The following is a 21,611-nucleotide window of genomic DNA, read 5'->3' on the forward strand; positions in this document are numbered from 1 at the left end:
ATTGTTAATGCTATACTTTGTATGACATATAGCTATCTATAGCATTCATAATTAGCATTCATATATTCTATAGCATTCATAATTAATATCTCTTCCAACAAGTCATCTGTATTTCATCTTTCTATAAGAAATGTATTCTCATTCAAAGATTTCATGTTGGTTTGTGAGTCAGTGAAGCTAATGAAATTTTTATATATATGTAAATATAGGTTTAACATTTGATAACTTCTTTGAAATATAAGAATATAAAAATATCTGAAATTTTATATCGTTATGAAATCTGATAATTCTAAAGATTTACAAAAAATTCTTCAAAGATTATTATAAAAATTGTAATGAAATTTCTGTTGATGTTTAAATATAAATATAATTATAAAAAAATTTAAAATTTTAATTTTTCATTCAGTTTAATTCAGTTTTAATAATTTTCACATTTCAAGTTTATGTCTACTGTACATTTGTAAGTTTTACTACTAGTTTACTATAACAAAAGTTTTTGGATGATTGATAAATAATTCAAATTTAACTATTGGCTTTATTCTAAATGAAATTTTTTTTTGTTTTGGACAATTTTTTTATTCTCTTATTTAAAATATTGTATTTAAATTCTAGGTCTGGGAATGAGAAAAATTGAAATTTAATAAATCATTGTTTTGGGCTTCTAGACTAAAGCCTATTGTTTAGTTTGATTTATTTGAATAAAGGGAAACAAATGTTGAAAATTAGAACATTATTTGACATTTTCATTTGAGATTTTATTAAATATGTGTAATAAATTAATCAAATAAAAATTATCATATAAATTATGTAATTGTTGCAGAAAAAGAAACCCAAGAAAGATCCTGTACTTTCTAAAAAGTCAAGGAATGATCCCAATGCTCCTCCAAACAATAGAATTCCTTTACCTGAATTGTAAGAATTCAAAAAATTTATTTAAAATTGTCTACACATGAAATGATTGAACTTGTTTATTACTATTGTATTGTAACATTTATTTGTCTTATTTACTTTGAAATATTTCTTTATAGTTTTAACAAGAGTTGAGTAAAATTCCTGATTAGTTTTTCTGGGGAATAACTAATATATATATTTCATATTTAATCTTTATCTGTTAATTAGATTGATTATTATTATTCTTTAGATTACAATTGTTATGCATAATCTATAATTTAATTTAATTACTTTTAAAAATTTAATGTATTTAATTAAATGTGGACATTACTTTAATTATATATTATCTAGTAAATTTTAAAGTTGTTTTCAATTTTTTTCTTATAGTTAAGCAATGAATTTTAATGCACATGCATGTTTTATCCTTAATATGAACCTTGTTGAAACTCATTTCATTGTTTTGTATTTATCATAATAAGTCCTAATATGCCAAATTATATATGCATATAAATGCATATTTCACACTTTTCTGCATATTTGTCATGCATATATAATAAGATTTTAATTTTCTGAACAATTGATCAACATTTTATTGTCTGAGTATTAAAACATTGCATATTATCATTGCTGTGAGACAAAAACAAGAAAAAAACCCAATGGTTATTGCAGTTATTGTCTGGGACTGTAATCAGACATCTATTAATCTTTATGGGAGGGATCATACACTAATATCTTTGACAATGACGTTAGTGTATGGCTCCTTCAGTTTAACAACTCATTGAATTGTCCAGAACTGTTCTCAATAATGGAGGTCATCAGAGATATTTCTCTAGATCTAGGAAATTTTTCAGTAATCTACATACTAGGGAAAGAAATTTTTAAAAAAATTAGGATTTCTAGGAAAATTTTGAAAAAAAAAATATTTGCAGACACAATGGTTTGATAAATTGATTAAAATGTATGGCTGGTTAGTTGTGACAAACAAATGCTAAATTTCAAATCTAATCACTCCTTAGAATTTCAATTTCCCTCACTTTAGATGAATAATATTAGGACAACCTAACATGAAGGTCTGACTTTATTTTATTTCTAGGTGTAGAATACAAAAAATTTCATTCTATCATTCAATTACAGATAAGCTCACAAAATTTGAATGTTTGAAATCAGCCATCAAACATGTTTAAGTTGCTATGGAAACCTATCATTTTTCAAATTCTCAAATCCTTGAATAAATTGGATTAGCATTATTAATTAAAGAATGGAATAAAAATTGATTATCAATCTAGGGGAGAAAGTTTGTAAACTGGGAAATTTTCTTTCTAGATTTCTTGAAAAATCTGCAAGTAGAGCATGTATAATTGATTTTTGTTATTTTCTTTTGATATTGTTAGCTTTTTATTTTTTGTTTTTTTTTTGCCACCAAGAGACTGCTTGTTGTTAATTTCATTTTTCCAGCAATATTAAGCCTGCTCAATTGTATATTTGAATACTTCCTGCTCTGTGATAAATACTAGTAACATTTATCTAACAAAGGAAAAAAGAAGATTTCTAATAAAGTTTTAATAATACAACAATGGATAAAGGATCTTGGTGAAGATTGTTTACCCATGGATAGTAGCAATATTTTTTGTCAGAGGCCAAAAGGTTCCTTGTACAGCAATACATGTCATCAGAATATTGTAAAAGATTCAATGATAGATACAAGAAAAAACCAGAAATGCAAACATTTTTAACTAATAAGTCTTCAAAAACTTGAAAACATGATCATTTCAATAAAGCAATGCTTGTAGCAGGAATTCCATGGAATAAATTTAATAATGACAAAGAAGTACTGCAATCAAAATGTTTTTGATGAATCAACTTGAAGAAAAGGTACCTGGACATCTGCTACAAAATCTTTTTAAATGAAATTCACAAGGATATTGGAGATAATGATATTTGGATATCAGTGGATGAAACAACAGATGCTATTGGATGATATGTTGCTAATGCAGTAGTTGGAAGCCTAAAGAGTGAGGAGCCGTGCAAAAGTTACCTGATTGTATCACACAAAAACAAAACAAATCATGAAACCGTACCTCAATTTGTGAATAAGGCTTTAGGTATTCTGTGACCAGGAAAAATTCAGCTTCATGAAGTACTGCTGTTTGTGACTGACTACTACATACATAATAAAGGTTGCTAGTACAGGTAGGCCTTCTACAACACGGTAGATACGTTCCTTGAAAATACCGCGTTGTGAAAAATCTCGTTATAGGAGACACCGACTTAATACAAAAACTGGGATTCAGTTCTAAAAAGAGAAAAACTGCCTTTTATGGTGTAACATTTTCATCATTTTTTAAATTTATAAAAAAAAAATATATATATATATACACTTACGTAAAAACCAGATAACCAGAGTGGTTAGTATTCGGGTCGCAAACGTTTTCGTAGCCTCGTCTAGGCTCTTCTTCAGGCTTTGTAGTAATAAATCTACACCGATCGTTGAATTTCGAATATATTCCTTTTGGAAAGAAGCGTGTTTCGAATTCCGCCACGTGAGAACGTTCCAACATATTTTTAAAACGAAACGATTGCCAGTCCGTGCAGCGTGTATGTGCTTCGAAGCGGTGATGACGTTAATGCTTAAAAATTATCTTCCAGCAGGATCTGCCACGCTGCTGAAAGGGCCAACTCGTCTTTAAAATTGATGCACGTGGTGTTACATCCTGCTCTGTATATTTCCATAGCTTCCAATAATTTGAGATGTTCCGGGTGGTTAGTAGTGAGGATAATGCGGGCTGCGCCAAAGTCCGCCGTGACTTCTTGATCGGTGGCATATGTTGAGAGAGCTGTTGTGAGCCTTTTGTGTAGTATGTCCACCTTATGTTCTTTAATTCTTATCCTCATTGTACGTTTGGTGGAGCCAATGTAAACCATATCTCTGTCAAATCTGTGGTCTCTGAGGGGGATGGTGTATATTCCCGGCTCTAAAGGCCGCTATTTTATACTGAAAGTACAGAAATAGCCAGAAACCATGTAACAATCTGACGGAAAGGCGCTTAAATATTCAAGAAGACAATACTGAAAGGATCCCTATCACTTTTAACCCACGATTAAAATCGTTATATACTATGATATCCAAAAAATGTCAAGTCCGTATAGCCTACAGAAGATGCCAGACCATTTTCCAAATACTCCGTAACGGAAAAGATCCTCCGAACCCAATCAGACTACCGGGAATATACACCATCCCCCTCAGAGACCACAGATTTGACAGAGATATGGTTTACATTGGCTCCACCAAACGTACAATGGGGATAAGAATTAAAGAACATAAGGCGGACATACTACACAAAAGGCTCACAACAGCTCTCTCAACATATGCCACCGATCAAGAAGTCACTGCGGGCTTTGGCACAGCCCGCATTATCCTCACTACTAAGCACCCGGAACATCTCAAATTATTGGAAGCGATGGAAATATACAGAGCAGGATGTAACACCACGTGCATCAATTTTAAAGACGAGTTGGCCCTGTCAGCAGCGTGGCAGATCCTGCTGGAAGATAATTTTTAAGCATTAACGTCATCACCGCTTTGAAGCTCATACGCGCTGCATGGACCGGCGATCGTTTCGTTTTAAAAATATGTTGGAACGTTCTCACGTGGCGGAATTCGAAACACGCTTCTTTCCAAAAGGAATATATTCGAAATTCAACGATCGGTGTAGATTTATTACTACAAAGCCTGAAGAAGAGCCTAGACGAGGCTACGAAAACATTTGCGACCCGAATACTAACCACTCTGGTTATCTGGTTTTTAAGAAAGTGTATATTTTTTGAATTTCCGGTGTGTAAAGAAGATTGAGTTTTAAATTTATGTACATAAAAAGCTTAAATAAAATTCAACATCATATAAAAACTAAAAAGATTATGATTTCAAGTCAAAATCAAAAAGAAACATAATGTTATGCTCAAATTCAGTCTTCATCATCACTTATTATAGTTGTTCGAGAATGTTTGACTGGCCTTATTTCAAGATCTGAGCTTGTTCCATCAAGTTCCACTGCACTTATGTGATCCATTGCGATTTTTCTGCTTTGTGAAAGATAATTCGTTTCTAAATACCCTAAACCGAGTTGTAAGAAAATTTCTGCATTTTTCCAACCACGTTGGAGCGAAAACGCATTGTAAAGGTATCATTTTGTAGGAGGCCTACCTGTACCCTGAAAATTTTTTTATCCAAATGTGATGCACCTGATCTGTCTGGCTTATCAATTAAATCAAATTTTAGAGACCATTAGGAGCAGCTTTTATGATGTGATAGACTTAGTATCTTCAGTAAAGAAGGTTACTGTTATGGCTCTGATCAGAATACAACAGTTTAAGGAGCACACAGCAGGACTTCCTCTTCTCTCTGAACCAGTGCTAAGTCAATGAGAGCATGTGACTTAGTGTGTTTCAGTTTTATACCAAGCACTGGAGTGAAGTAAAATAAGTAATGAATTTGTTTTCACAGGAAGATGCAAAGTGTATTGGTGTTGCAAAGAAAGGATTTTCTTCAGGGCAGCTTGCTAATGATATAACTTATATTGCATCAAATATTACATTTTTGCAAAATCGATAGAAAGTTTAGGAGAAAAGAGATTATTGCTTTAGAAAGAATTAGACATTGTTGAGTTAGCAAAAGAAATTACAAGCTTCAGATCCCTTAGGAGTTAAACTTGCTATTTTCAGTGACATCAAATACATCCAAATCAGTTAAATGCAGGAAACAGTGCATTGTTTCCTATTTTTGGCTACAAAAGGACATAAAAACTGGTGGAAGATGTTTGGAATGCATATCTGTCCAAACCACCATTTTTAAATGATATGTGATGTTCTGTGAAGATTGCAACAATACATACCCGCATATTGAAAATGTCATCAAGCAGAAGTTGGATAGCCTTAAATGAAAAACCCTTGAAGCACCTGTCATAAAGTCTAGATCTCTCACTATGCAATTTTCCTGCCTTTGGTCCTCTGAACAGTTTCTGAAAGAAGGACAGTTCCATTTGGATGACCTGAAGAGGACTGAATTGGACTTTTTTATTCAGCAGCCAATCAACTTCTATCAGATGAGCATTGTTAACTTGGTTCATCAATGGGAAAATTGCCTTAATACCAGTGGCAATTTCCTCTAGATGAAATGAATCTCTAGACACTACAGCCCTTGAACAGAAACTTTTTGATTATCCCTTATAAAATATTAGTGTATTACAGTCATAATAATTCAGAATGTAAGTGAATATTTTTATATTTTAAATTACAAACAATTTGAAATCCTGAAGATATGGATAAAATATGTAAACATTTTAATTAATTAAATGATGTTTCTATGAAAATTCAGTTGTAATTTTATTAATTGATGCATATTTTTCATACTTTTATGCATATTTTGTATTTTTTTGTGCATTTTTCCATTCATATTATAGTTTTTCATGCATATAAACCTGACACTTAATCATAATAATATAAAACAAAGGTCACATAAGAGTATGAATCATCTAACAGTACAAATTTTAAATTTCTCAATATTGGCAATATTGTTAATTGTAAAGGTTCGACTTGTGTACTGGTGTAATCGAAGAATTCACACTCAACAACCTTTTAAAAAACCAGTAATAGTAATTGAAAACAAACTTGTAACGAATCTCAATATTTAGAACCTGAGGAAGACCGAGTTAATGGTCGAAAACGTTTGTTTTCAATTACTATTACTGGTTTTTTAAAAAGATGTTGAGTGTGAATTGTTAATTGTTTGATTGGTGCTATAATAGCTTCTGGGGAATGTTAAGTTTCTGTAAATTGTGAATCTTTAGATTTAACCTTGTGATTTTAATACAAAGTGAAATTTTTTACCTTCTTTAAAATGTTTTATACTTTGAAATAATGAGTTCTCATATCTTTAAAGTGAAAGTGATAATTTTTGTTTGTTGATAGAAAATTAGGTTGCTTTGTTAGTTAGATTTTGGTGAGATTTACTTGAACCATACATGGAGTATTCTGCCAAGTAGAATTTTTTTCTGAATTAAAACATCCAAGAATATGTACATATTATTAGAGGTCCTGAACAGCAGTCTAAATAGTTTATCTGAAATCACAAAAAACTACAAATTATACAATTATATTGTAGAATTAAATTGTTCAGAAATTTGTTCTCCATTAAATATTGAAATGTGCTTGAGAACATTTCAATATTAAACATGTTTGTTTTTATTACATCAAATAACTCTACAAATTATAATTTTAAGCAGTTTGATTACTACTTGTTTTTGTATCAGTTTACTTTGAGAATTTTCTTTTATTGTAAATAAAATATTTACCTTAATTGAAATCAATAAAACTCATCATTTCAGTAATTGTTTATTAACATACTCTTTCTATCTAAACCAGTAGTTGTCCCACCAGAAAATTGTTTCATAAAATATCAAATTATCTCATTAAGGTAAAGACTTGCTACTTGATTCTCCCAAATTTTCTCATCTAGTAATTAGAAAGTTTGGGAGAATTAGATTGCTGTTAAACACATTTTTAAAAAAATGTAAAACAAGTAAAAATAATTTATCTGAAAAAACTATTTTCCTTATTATCATATAATAGCATTATAAAAACCAATGAACAAGTACAGTTATATCTCAGGAATCATATAAAGAGTGCACATTCTTAGATCCTGTACTATGTACTCTTATCTATTCTATTTCTAAGAATATGTACTTTGCAAGAATTTTTTTTATCTTTTAGTCTTTTCAAATCATTTCTTTCTGAATTTAATTAAATAATTTTAGAATAAACTGGAATAAAACAATCGGCCCAGAGCAGGACTTGAACCCACAACTCCCGCTTACCGTGCAGATGCATTGTCAGTTACACCACCCAGACCACCAGTCTGATCTCCTCTTCCAGTATATTGAACTCTAAAATATAACCATCATTAGTTATTATGGTGCTGACTGGGATGCATTCAGCACTCTCATCCTGTAAACATCCACACAAGGCACAGATATAAATATATGCAATGGCCAAGACTCAATTCAAATCCATATTTATTTTCATAGTAGAGTTACTAATAAGGCAAAATTACAAAAGTGCAGTACTCTTATGTGACCTTATTTTAATGCATTTTTGTAATCTAATAATCATTTTTGTACTATAGAAAAAAATATATAACATTTAAGATAAACATCATTCTTATTTGAAAATAATTTATCTTTATTGTATAAAAAATTTGATACTAATTAATAACAGTTAATGTTGATATATTTTTAATTTAGACGAGACGCTGATAGGCATGATAAAATAAATGCAATGAAAGATGCAAGCAAAAGAGTGAAGCTTGGTCCAGAATTTTTGCCATCAATTTGTTTTTATACTTTTTTGAATTCACATCAAGGGTAATGTATTATTTTTTTATTCAGAATTACTTTTTAATTTTTTATTTATAATACTTTTTTAATTAAAATTTAGTGTCACTTGTGCTGAATTTGCAGAAGATTCTAGTTTATTAAGTGCTGGATTTTCTGATTCTATAATTCGAGTTTGGAGTGTAACACCTAATAAATTAAAAGGAATGAGATCTGCTTTAGAATTAGAAAATATTGATAAAGAAGCAGGTAATATATTAATTTCTCATAATTTATTAAAAAAATTAAAATTGACAGAGAAATTTAAACTTCATTTTTGAATATTTTTTTGAAATCATAGCTGACAGTGGTTAATAATAAGAATATGCATTACTGAACCAAACTAATATTTATGTTTTATCTGTTTGTACTTACAAATGCTGAAATCAATAGTTTGCATCTAAATTTGTTAGATAAAATGTTTATATATTTAAAAGTTAAATTTTGAAAAATAAAAGTTTTATGAAGTAATTAATAATTAATTAAAGGAATAATGTTTGCAGTTTTATTAATATTGTAAAATAAGGTTTCTTTATCTTAAAAGAGTTTTATTTTATTCTGTTTACATAAAAAATGATTATTCTTTATACATATTCTTCAAATCAAAATTTATAATTTATTTATATGTACAAAACTAGAAAATGTTGAAACATTGAAAATATTAAACTTAAGTAAATACTTAATTATTTGAATGGTATAAAAATTTTAACTAGGTAACTAATTCTTAAAGTTAAATTCTTTGTTAAATTATTAGAAATTTGCATATTCTATCTTGTTATCAGCTTGTAAGTGCTTAAAATAATGAGCAAAATTGATAAAGATAGGTGCAGATCCAAGTGATAACAATAGTGATTGTCCTGATATTTCCTTTTTATGCTTTTTTTGTAATCTAATAATCATTTTTATACTATAGAATAAAATATATAACGTTTTAACATTAGCTTTTGTTATGTATAGGTTAAAATGTTTGAATTCACTTCTCTTATGAAATGTACAAGACTTAAAATGTCTTACTTAAAATAAACTACATAAACTTACTGTTTAAGTTATTATTAAAGCAATAAAAGTTTCATAAGTTTGTAAACTTATGTTTTCTTGTTACTCAAATTAAAATTCCTTGAGATCTGTCCCTGCATAAAGATCGATAATACAGTATATATGTAGCATTGTTTTAAAATGTTAGACAATATAAAACAAGTACAGTCAAACCTGTTTTTATGCGGGGGATAGGGACCGCATTAAAAAAAACCTCACGAAACTTCACGAATGGCTGTAAATAATAGTTTTTGCGACACAATTAAAAAATATTTTTTTTATGCGGTCAACAGGGACCGCATAAAAAAAGTCTCACATAGAAAATAACTCAAAACCGTACGAAATAGAATTTATTGACAACAGATGTCAGCACTTGACTGCATCGTCTGGTCTATCGTCTGTTTTACATATTTTTGTCCAGGTGGTGTTTTGTTGACTTAAAAAGTAAATTATTTCATTTTTCGCATATTCATGCAATAATATTACTATAATAAGTGCATTTATGCTATAATAAGTTTATTTAGCTATAATAAGTCAACGTAAGACATGACGAATCGCACGAGACTAGTCGCCAACTATACCGCACAAATTAAAAATTCGCATTAAAAAAATCGCACATAAAAAGAACGCATAAAAACAGGTTTGACTGTATTTTAAAAATTTATCAATTGTATTTTTATATATAGAGAACTAATATCGGATAAAACTAAAATATAATATCCACAAAAACTAAAAATCAAGAAAAAGAAATGTCAAATTTAATTAGAAACTAATGTTTTTGATAGCTTTTAGCAATCAGCATCAGGTTACGATTGTTCTAAAAATGAACATAATAAATCAATAAGCAGGCTTAAAATTAATAAATACAAATGTATTCTGACAGTTTATGGGTTAATTATACTTTCTATTTGCAAAATTTCCTCAACTTCAACACAAAATAAGAAAAAAGTGAATTTTTAAGAAATTGTGGGATTTCTTGGGATGGGAAGAATTTCCCAGGTTAAAAAACAGCTGGGATCTTGGATTTCCTGGGATTCTGTTGGAGAAACCCTAGTAGGAAAGTAATATTGTTATGTGTAAATGAAATAGTTGTCAAAATTTGCTTTAAGCAATGAAAAAAAAAGAGTTTATAAGCCTACTAGCATTCTTAACATATCTTAATCATCAATAAGACTAATCATTTATCAGAAATGGCTTTGTTAAGCTCATTTTTTGTTGAACAGACCATAAATATAAATTAATAATAAATTTTAAAATAAATATGAGAAAATTAAATAGAAAAAGATTTTAATGCAGATAATATCTGTATTATGTTTGAAATGATTATCATGTTAAATGTATATTAAATAAACAGTAAATTCTGTTAATATCATCATTGTTGATTTTATTAAGGAAGTTGCTCACACACTATAATTTCCAATGATACTGGTTTGTGAGTTAATTACTTAGCTCTTACTCATTGTACATAATTTTATTCTATACTGTTTCTAAATAGTTCTCTGAGAGTCATTATATAGAAAGGAAGGAATTACTAGAAATTTATCAGCTTTCATGACACAAGTTTAAATATGAGTGTTGTATGATATAAATTAAATATAGATTGATCTACAGAAAACAGGCGAGAACTAAAGTGAAACATGTATAGAGATATCTGGTAGTTTCACAAAGAAAAAACTGCAATTAATATGCAGTGAATATGTGTGGCATGTAACTGCTTTTTATAATTTATAATGAAGCTCTTACATAGGAAACATTTTTAGGTGAGCTTGTAATTGCAATTTAAAATTGACAGATAACTCTTAGTAGTAAGTACAGTGGTGCCTCGTATAACGTACACCTCGAATAATGGACGCTGCGAACAACGGACTTTCTGTTTGGCCGTAACGTGACTCGAGCAAACGGACTGGCTGCGAACAACGGACTTTCCGGCATAATTGGTGACTGCTCCATGGATGCGTTCTTTAATAGCAGTCGCTCTGCGTCTCTGCTACTACGGGAGTGCGCTGCTGTTTGTAGGCATTTAGGAATGACGGTGAAAGAAAGATGGCAGCGCTCGCACTATCGATAGTATCGTGATGGAGGAATCTATAATTCTAAAATATGAGCTTTAAAAGGCAAAAGAAGGGTCCCAATTGTAAAATTTAACCATAAAATGGATTATTTGTTGAAAGAGCATTCAAAATAGCCTCGAAAAAAAAATCGTAAAGACGCTTACATCCCTGCGTGCGCTAACTTACACTTTCACAACTTCTAAATTCTCATTCATAAAACCACATAATGGACCCGGAAACGAAACTATCTGAGCCATGGAGGACGCCATGTTGCTTTCCACCGTAAACTACTGCTACAAGCGGCCGTTTTTGCCATTCGACGACGTGCACTCCCACCAGAATTTAGGGATGCGTTCCGCAGGAAATTTTAAACAGATGTCGCTCGCGCAGAGTTACGTGGAGGAATAAAAGAACGCATCCCATGTTCATTTTTTTATGATACAGTACGGTTATTTTATGCTGTGGAACGAATTAGATGTTTTAACATGTATTTCTATGGGAAAATGCGTTTCGTATAACGGACGTTTCACTTAATGGGCGTGCACCTGGAACGGATTAAGTACGTTATATGAGGCACCACTGTAATCATGCTGCTTTTACAATGCATTAGCATTTTATGTTCTAATCATCCAAATATGGGCATCTTCCATGTTTGAATAAGTTAAAACATGTCTAAGAAAATGTTTAACTGTGCACTCACAGATAATTATTGTCATTACTAGGCAACATCAAAGGATTGGTTTATTTTTGACTCTACTACATATATCCAAATTACAGTAGAGCATCGTTTATCTGAATCAATTGGGGACGGGGGTTGTTCGGATAACCAATTGTGTATGAAAAATATATTAACCTCTCCCATGTTGAAATTTTTCTCCATTGTGTGTCGCTTCGCGTTAAATTTTCTTTGATTTTAAGCCTAACAAAAATTTTTATAATAATAATTGTGGCTATTGTATCGTTAAAAATTATTTCTTTATTTTGCACAAAATAAATACAAAAATAAAGGAAAAATAGAAAATTAAGCCTGGTTTAAATACTGGCCTCCCTTTCATGGTCAAGCCAGTGTTGCCAGCTAAAACATGCAAAAATTTAACAAAAATAATATTAAAGTAGCCAAGACAGCCAAATATTGTAGTGCAACATCACTAGTGGACATTTGAATTTGCCGACTAGAATGTGGTTGGTTAACCGATGTGGCAGTTGATCGGGGGTCAGATAATCGATGCTTTACTGTTTTATTGAATTACAATGTGGTGAATTTCAATAATTTTGGCATTTATATTATTGAACTTTTATACTTTTTATACATTATAATTTTCATATAAAATTTCACCACATTTTTTAAATTTTCTGGTATAATTTTTATATTTCTTGCAGATGATGTTTTATATCGCATGATGGATGATAAAAATGCTACAGATTTAAAAGTGCTGATGGGACATAGTGGACCTGTTTATTCAACTAGTATTAGTCCTGATAGGAATCTTTTATTGTCATGTTCAGAAGATTCTACAGGTATTAGCTTTTAAATATTTAAACTTTTCATATTTGATATGCAGCATAAAAAAATATAAATCATTGTGTTGTTTAGTCCAGAAATTAGTTTTAAATTTCAGAATATTTAAACAATATTATATGTATGAATGGTACAAGACATTTTTTTGAGGACTGTAAAATGATATCAGATCTTTATATATATATATTCATCCAAAATGTTACCACTTATTCTGTAAAAAACTAATTTTGGAGGATGAATATTATTGTGTGCATGATATTGTATCTGTTGTTGATTTAAGTATAGGGTTTGTTAAAGAAATCATTTATAAATACTTGTTAAACAAAATGACTCAAAAGTCCTTAAGATATTAACATTTCATTAGGAAACAAATTCTGATTTGCACTGCACATTTCTGAAGAAAAATAATTACCTTGATGAAACTTGGATATGAGATAAAATAAAATGTAGTGGCATTATAAAAATCTAACTTCCCAAAATATAGCTATCAGCAGAGAAGATTTTAGAGTTCTAAAACTCTGATGTTATTCTTACCAGATTTTTTTCATACAGTTTCTTAACTAATGCAAAATGCTATAATAGTTTACTTCAAAATGATGTGGCGTAATCAATTTGGCAGAAAAGGTCTAGAAAGTTGTCAAAGATAATCATTTAATTAGGTTGCCATTATTGGTTTTGTAGACTTTAAAGAATTAAAAGCTATTGGCTTTCTTCAGTAACACATCACACAAGGAGCAGTTGCTGATATAGTTTTTATTGAAGGAGATGCATTTTGAGTCTTAATGACCCCTCTTCAGTCCTTAGACTTTACAAAGGGAGATAGATCATGGTTATACAAAAATACATTTTTTTATTAAAAACTTTTGTTAAATTATTATAACTTACATGGTTGATTGTTGGTTACAATTGACATTAAAGAGTATATTGGGTAATTGACTGGATAGGTAATTTACCAGGGTTGTTGCAGAGTTTAAGTACATAGTTGCACTTGCAGAATGCAGTTGTATCTATATGGGAGGGTAGAGTAGCTTCACCAGATCCCCCAGATGGCCCCATCTGGTGAAGCTACCCTACCCTCCCATATAGATACAACTGCATTCTGCAAGTGCAACTATGTACTTAAACTCTGCAACAACCCTGGTAAATTACCTATCCAGTCAATTACCCAATATACTCTTTAATGTCAATTGTAACCAACAATCAACCATGTAAGTTATAATATTTTAACAAAATTTTTTAATAAAAATATGTAAGATTATGGTTACATTATACAGAATAAATCTCCCTTTGTAAAGTCTAAGAACTGAAGAGGGGTCATTAAGACTCGAAATACATCTCCTTCAATAAAAACTATATCAGCAACTGCTCCTTGTGTGATGTGTTACTGAAGAAAGCCAATAGCTTTTAATTCTTTAAAGATAATCATCCTTCTCTGTTATATCTATCCGCATGCAGCCAATCTGACCAAAACAGTGTTACAAATCAAATTTTTGGGACATCATGGAACATCCTTCATATTCTTTTCTGATTTCCTTCCATCTTTTTGGATAAATAAAAGTGAATCTAGAAGGTAAAAAATCCCAAATGGATCAAGAGATCAATGAGGTTGTCTTACAATGACTGTGCTAGCAGTAGAATATTTGTTGAGCTTCAGTAATTGCCAGAATACTGAAACAAGCAGGTGAATATTAATTAAAAGGGAATATCATGGAAGGCATTAAAAGTTTCATATCTTGAATTTGAATTGTTTTAAAAATAAAAGTTTATATCAATTTTGAACAACTTTTATATTTCCTTATAATAAATAGCAATTTATTTTTGAAACAGTTCAAAATCAAAAACAAGATTTATTAATAGTTTTGTTAATTATGTAGAGATGCTTACATATAATCCATATTACAGAGAGAACTGTGAGTCAGATTTTATAAATCTTTGTGTATATTATAAGTACATATTGTATTAAAATGTATGTCAGGAAATTTGTATTTTAGAATTTATTAAATAACATATATTTAGAAAACACCGATAAAATAACAACAAAGTAAAACTCAAGTCCTATCATTTAATAATTGATCTCTTTAACACTAATTTAATAGATTTTTATTATTTTTTAATATACTGTATTAATTACTTTTAGTTCGATTATGGAGTTTACATACATGGACCAATGTTGTTTGCTACAAAGGTCATTGTTTTCCAGTATGGGATGTGAAATTCAGGTGAGATATGTTCTAGTATTACTGACTCAAGAGAAAATTTACAAAAAAAAAAGGCATTAAGGAACGTTTTATTTTTGTGCAAGCACTTTTGACACAGTAATAGTCGTCGTCCTCAGACAGAAACAGAATCTAGTTTAATCAGAAATGCTTGCAGGAAAATAAACATTCCTTAACACCTTTTTTGTAGGAATTTTCTATTGAGTCAGTACAATTATTGGTGTGACATCCACCATATGTGTGTAAGTTATCTTACAAGATGAATACCAGAAATCGGATGTTCTATTCCATGTTGAATCTGGAAAAGCTGTGGCATAAGTTGCATGCCCAGCTAATCTTTTTGTTGAAATGAAGATGACACAATGTAATTCCCAAGTGCATCACCATCAACTACAATGCTTTTCCTTTGTGTCTGCATGGTGCACTGCAACGTGTGGAAAAATCTCTCCTCTTGAAGTTAACCAAAAACAAATGCAAGTGTCTGGCAGATGATGAACTCAGATTATACCTCGCCCACCTGCGCTTTCCCAAATCTTGTGACCCGACCTCTCTCTACAACCATCTCAGGAGATTACACAGTGTTGTGTCAGGTTTTGCTCAAGAGGTAAGGACTGAGTTGAACAAGAAATTCTGGTGGCTCCTCGAAGCTGCATGCAAACAACATAATCTGGTGCAGCCAATCCTGTTCCACAATTATACAGAGGAGTGAATTCCATCCCAAGTTTATTGCAATGGGGACCTAAGTACTGTACATCCTCCCGCCATGCAACATGGATGCCTCCAAAGTGGTCCTGGAGGCACTGGTAGTGCTCAAGAGCTGCCGAGCAGCGACCAAATTTTCCCAAATGTAGCTCAACACTTGCCTTGGTGAGACTACCTTCCGCCAGTGCCAAAATCATCTGAGCAATCAATCTGTGAGACATTACTTGTCAACAGCCAACATGAGACTCCTAATTTTGGACAAAGATAAGTTCATCTTGTGCGGGGAAGAGGATTTTCTACGCAGGGCCACAGACTTCCTCAACCAGTCACACGCCGTGGTCTTACGGGAGGACCCAACTCCAGCCATTCTAAGGAAAACAAAGAAAATATTAACTCTTCCAGGTGTAACTGCAGTTCTTTCGGGGCACTTGGATCCCCCTTCCAACATTGCCTGCTCTAGGCTTTTCTTTGAGGCCAAAATGCACAAAGCGGGCTGGCCATTTAGGTCACTGGTTAACAAGAGGTCCCACCCCACCTACTACCTCGAAAAGGCACTTGCTAAGCTACTTAGTGGGCTTCTTCCCCTTCCTCTCATGTCACACCTTCGTCCATTGCAGAAAAGGCAGTATTGTTCTCTACACTTGGTGGTTTGTCCCCTGATACATACAATTTCTACAAAATGAATGTCGTCACATTATATTCCTCTGTATCTCATTTTGAGACAGTCATGCATGCCAACATCTTATTAAGGAGGGCTTCACTACACAGCGGGTTTTGGAGATTCGTAAAGATTTACTTTTTATCACTGAACACAATTACTTTCACTTCAATGGGAAAACATACCTACAAAAACAGGGGGTCCCAATGGTTTTGCCTCTGTTCACCATATTAGTGAAATTGGTCATGAGGCATGTTGAACACTGGGTTTTTAGATTCCCCTCACAATAACTTATCCATTGGTGTATTTGAGGTATGTGGACAACATTCTTTTCACATGTCAGGACACGGAGGTCTCTTTTCTAGTGTTAGAGCATTTCCTTGAAAGTTCATACCCCTCTATCAATTTCACCTGGGAGAAAGAAATTGGGGGAAAAATCAAATCTTTGGACCTGGACATCTCCAAATCCCAGGGAGGTTTGGTATTCTCTGTGTTCCACAAGTTTGGTAACATTCCCCTTATAATCCCTGCCACAGCCTTCCAGCCACAACAGTACGTTAATGCAGCCAAAGCTCCATTAATTAGAAGGGCCTTTTTTATTACCTTCCACACAAGCCTTTATCAACTCTGAGCTTGATGCCATCAGCTCAGCAGTGTGTGCAGTGGGATATGGCCCTTTCAAGTATAAATCCTAAACAGAGTGGAAAGGACCCTTTACTCTGCTACTACCTTATGCAACCCAAGGAACTGGATAGTAGTCCATCCTTCTCTACCATTTTGTGGACACCTCATAGCCTGCATTTGCTGTATATTTAGGCAGAATGCATTGCTTTTACCTATTGCCCCACGCCCAAGTACAAGGAGACTTTTATGTAATGACTGGAATGCGATTTCGATCCTGGAAAAGTCGGGCGTATATTCTATTCCATTAGAGAACCCATTGTCTGGGATACACACCCACTATATAGGGGTGACCACCAAAATGCTCTCTAGCCACATTTCTGAGCACCAACATTCTGTCATGGTGGGGAGATGTGACTCTGAGCTGTCCAGGATGGTATTACACCACCACCACATCCTGCTTGGGACCGGGTGGCAATGCTCAGGCGCTGTGATGAAGGGGGCTTAATGTACGTTTGGAGGCCCTTTTCACTACATTGCTGTCACCTTGCAGTCCCCACCCTGGATTTGCCCAGAATTTGGATTAGTCTGTACAAGTGATTAAAACATCAGTATTAGCTCCGTTCCTACACCCTCCATCTACTCTGTGTATTAAGGCACATGCGCCTTAATACACAGAGCATTGTTATGCATGTTTCAAATTTAAGTTTTAAATTTTCTTGTTCTAAATGTTATGTTCCAAACGGCTAATGCCATTCTTATTTCAATTTAAAATTTGTTTGAAATTGGTATGATTCTGTTTCTGCCTGAGGTCAACACCTATTACTGCGTTAAAAGCACTGGCAGGAAAATAAAATGTTCCTTAATGCCTTTTTTTATGTGAATTTTCTCGAGTCAGTACAATTATTGGTGTGACATCCACCATACATGTGTAAGTTATCTTCTAGTATCTATGTTTTGAAATTATTAAAATATTAAAAAGTTCATACATTATAATAGATATCAGTTGTTATTGTACAACTACAGTACAGTCAAACCTGTTTTTATGCAGTCTTTTTTTGTGCAATTTTTTATTTGTGTGGTATAGTTGGCAACTAGTCTCATGCATTTTGTCATGTTTCACGTTGACTTATTATAGAATAAACAAACTTATTATAGTAATATTATTGCATGAATATGCGAAAAATGAAATAATTTATTTTTTAAGTCAACAAAACACCACCTGGACAAAAATATGTAAAGCAGACGATAGACAAGATGATGCAGTCAAGTGCTGACGTCTGTTGTCAATAAATTTTACGTGTGTTTTAATTACGTTAATTATACCTTCAAAGTGCTTTCCCATTCCTGGACCATTAAGATAAGATTCATTTCAAAGTGTAAATTAAAGGTAAATGTACTGTATTATTTTTCTATTTAGATATAAAATTTTAAGATTTTTATTTTTTATGTTTAGACATAATCCCTGAAAATGAATAAGGGCAAAAACAAAGCGAAGAGGAAGGTAATTTCCTTAGAAACTAAGACTACAATTTTAAAACGAGTTATTTTCTATGTGAGACTTTTTTTATGCGGTCCCTATTCACCGCATAAAAAAAAAAGATTTTTTTAATTGTGTTGCAAAAACTATTTTTTATAGCCACTTGTGAAGTTTTGTGTGTTTTTTTATGCAGTCTCTATCCACCGCATAAAAACAGGTTTGACTGTACAGTCAAACCTGTTTTTATGCGGGGGATAGGGACCGCATTAAAAAAAATCTCACGAAACTTCACGAGTGGCTATAAAAAATAGTTTTCGCAACACAATTAAAAAAATATTTTTTTTTATGCGGTCAATAGGGACCGCATAAAAAAAGTCTCACATAGAAAATAACTCAAAACCGTACGAAATAGAATTTATTGACAACAGATGTCAGCACTTGACTGCATCGTCTGGTCTATTGTCTGTTTTACATATTTTGTCCAGGTGGTGTTTTGTTGACTTAAAAAGTAAATTATTTCATTTTTCGCATATTCATGCAATAATATTACTATAATAAGTGCATTTATGCTATAATAAGTTTATTTAGCTATAATAAGTCAACGTAAGACATGACGAATCGCACGAGACTAGTCGCCAACTATACCGCACAAATTAAAAATTCGCACAAATAAAAATCGCACATAAAAAGAGCGCATAAAAACAGGTTTGACTGTATTTATTTTTAAAATTAATTTAACTGAAGTCAAATTTTGATCAGTGTAATAATTCAATGCAATTGAAAATTATTTGCAATAGAATTCAGTACACATTTACATTTAAACCAATGATACATTTGTTGTTTATTTATTTATATTTAATAAATATCTTTTACAAAGTATCAAATTTTAAAAATTTTAGTCCACATGGCTATTATTTTGCTTCTTGTGGATATGACCGTACAGCTAGATTATGGTCAACAGATTCCCATCAACCACTAAGGATATTTGCTGGACATGTTTCTGATGTGGATGTAAGTCTTTATAAAAATGCTTTGAATAACTCAGTTTGAGTGAATAAATATTTTGATATTATTTGCTTTTAGTGTGTGCAATTTCATCCCAATTCAAATTACATTGCAACTGGTTCTAGTGATAGAACAGTACGATTATGGGATGTACTAACTGGGAGCTGTGTACGTTTTATGACTGGGCACAAGGTTTGTATATAACAATAAATTTAATTACATATTAAACTAGATTTATTTAGTCTATAAATAAGCTAAAATTTTTATTCAAATTGTCCTCATGTTTAATTTATATATGTAAATGTAATTTTCATTTATGTCCAATTATTAAAAAGTGGATAGATGAAATAAGAAATATAAACATGATGAGATGGACTGAAATTAGTATCTTAAAGATATGACTGACAAATTTAATTTATTATTAATCTTTAATTTGATATTATATAATTTTATTATATTTAAGAAAAAAACATTTTTAAATGTATGTAATTTATAATTTAGCACATTATAAATATTTTAAACTTTTATTTTACAGGGAAGAGTATATACATTGGCTTTTTCTACATGTGGAAGGTTTCTGGCATCTGCTGGTAATTTTAAGTTTTTATTTTATGAATTATAGAACAAACTTTTAAAATTTAGTGGCTTTCTTTCTTCAGTAACACATCACACAAGGAACAGTTATTTATGTATTTTTTATTAAAGGAAATGCATTTTGGGTCTTAGTGACCCGAAATGCAGAGGGGTCACTAAGTCCCAAAATGCATTTCCTTTAATAAAAAATACATAAACAACTGTTCCTTGTGTGATGTGTTACTGAAGAAAGAAAGCCACTAGCTTTTAATTCTTTAAAAAAAAAAAAAAAACAGTAATGGAAACATAATTAAACTTTTAAAATATAGCATTTTAATAACATTTTAAAAATTTTGTTTAATCATAGCAATGACTATTGTATTGAATATTTACTTTTTATATTCTCAATTATTTAAAATAACTTATATAGTAACCTTCTGGCAATGAAATTGACAAACAAAAATAAACCCACTCCACACACACACACACACAAAATAATCATCAATCATACGTGTAAATATAATTTTGATTAGCATCTCCTTTATACATGTATATGTACAATATGTATTAATACATGATGTCCCAGAATAATTTCCATGACTTCATAAATAAAGACATTTGCATGTCTGTTTGGAGCACACTCACCAGCCAGGTAAACACATAGATTCTCACTCAACAGTGGACTGAATTATGCAAAGGCAATTCACTTTAACCTTGTGGAGAATTTAATGTACTGTACCTACAATTATGGAAGTTATTCTGGGACTCCCTATCATTGGGCTGCAATTTGCAAAAATTATAGACCTATAAATTCCCACTTTTGTCCATCTGTCATTCCTTAATCTCAAGAATGGGGTTAGGTAGATGAAAGACAAGACCAGATATGGAAACCTTGGGGCAAGAGACCCCAATTAACTATATACAAACTTCTGATACAAACCAGAAGTTACATTATTTCAATTTGAAAAATTTTCCTCTGAAAGGTGTTAGATAGATGACAGGCATGACTCAATTGCTAAAGGAAAAATATGATGTACAGGGGCAAGTCACTACTAATTTGAGGTGGAGAACATATACTTTAAATTAAATAAATTTAAAATATGATTAAAAATTGCAGCCTGGCATTGTGACAGTGTCACATTAAATAATTGCTTGTAATAAAGTTTTTAATGATTGACTGTAAATGTTTATTCAAGTTTATGAAACTCAATTTTTAGACTTTTTAGCAAAAAATTAAATATTTGTTTTTTGTTCAAAAAATATTTTTAATGAAATAAAAATGAAATGTTTATTTACAAATGTATAAAAATTTATAAATACACACACTTTATATTGTCACTATCCTAAATCAATTGAAATTAGTGAGTAAAGGGGGTGATGATAATGCTCTATGATTTTAAGGATCAATTAATCTATGAGAAATTATATTAAATTCA

General features: G+C 31.3%; 1 protein-coding gene across 1 annotated transcript in view; it reads left to right on the top strand.

Moving 5' to 3' along the window:
- Window positions 1-21,611, top strand: part of Taf5 (TATA-box binding protein associated factor 5) — a 59,628-nt gene that overhangs the window by 37,009 nt on the left and 1,008 nt on the right. The window contains exons 9-16 of the mRNA XM_067263605.1: window positions 821-912; window positions 8,187-8,306; window positions 8,380-8,525; window positions 12,782-12,919; window positions 15,058-15,139; window positions 19,497-19,608; window positions 19,681-19,794; window positions 20,138-20,192. Coding sequence (XP_067119706.1) covers window positions 821-912; window positions 8,187-8,306; window positions 8,380-8,525; window positions 12,782-12,919; window positions 15,058-15,139; window positions 19,497-19,608; window positions 19,681-19,794; window positions 20,138-20,192 — 859 coding nt within the window. The remainder of the gene's footprint in view (window positions 1-820; window positions 913-8,186; window positions 8,307-8,379; window positions 8,526-12,781; window positions 12,920-15,057; window positions 15,140-19,496; window positions 19,609-19,680; window positions 19,795-20,137; window positions 20,193-21,611) is intronic.

Source organism: Centruroides vittatus, unplaced genomic scaffold (assembly GCF_030686945.1).
Source record: "Centruroides vittatus isolate TY-2023 unplaced genomic scaffold, ASM3068694v2 contig_1035, whole genome shotgun sequence".
NCBI classification, from domain to species: Eukaryota; Metazoa; Arthropoda; class Arachnida; order Scorpiones; family Buthidae; genus Centruroides; species Centruroides vittatus.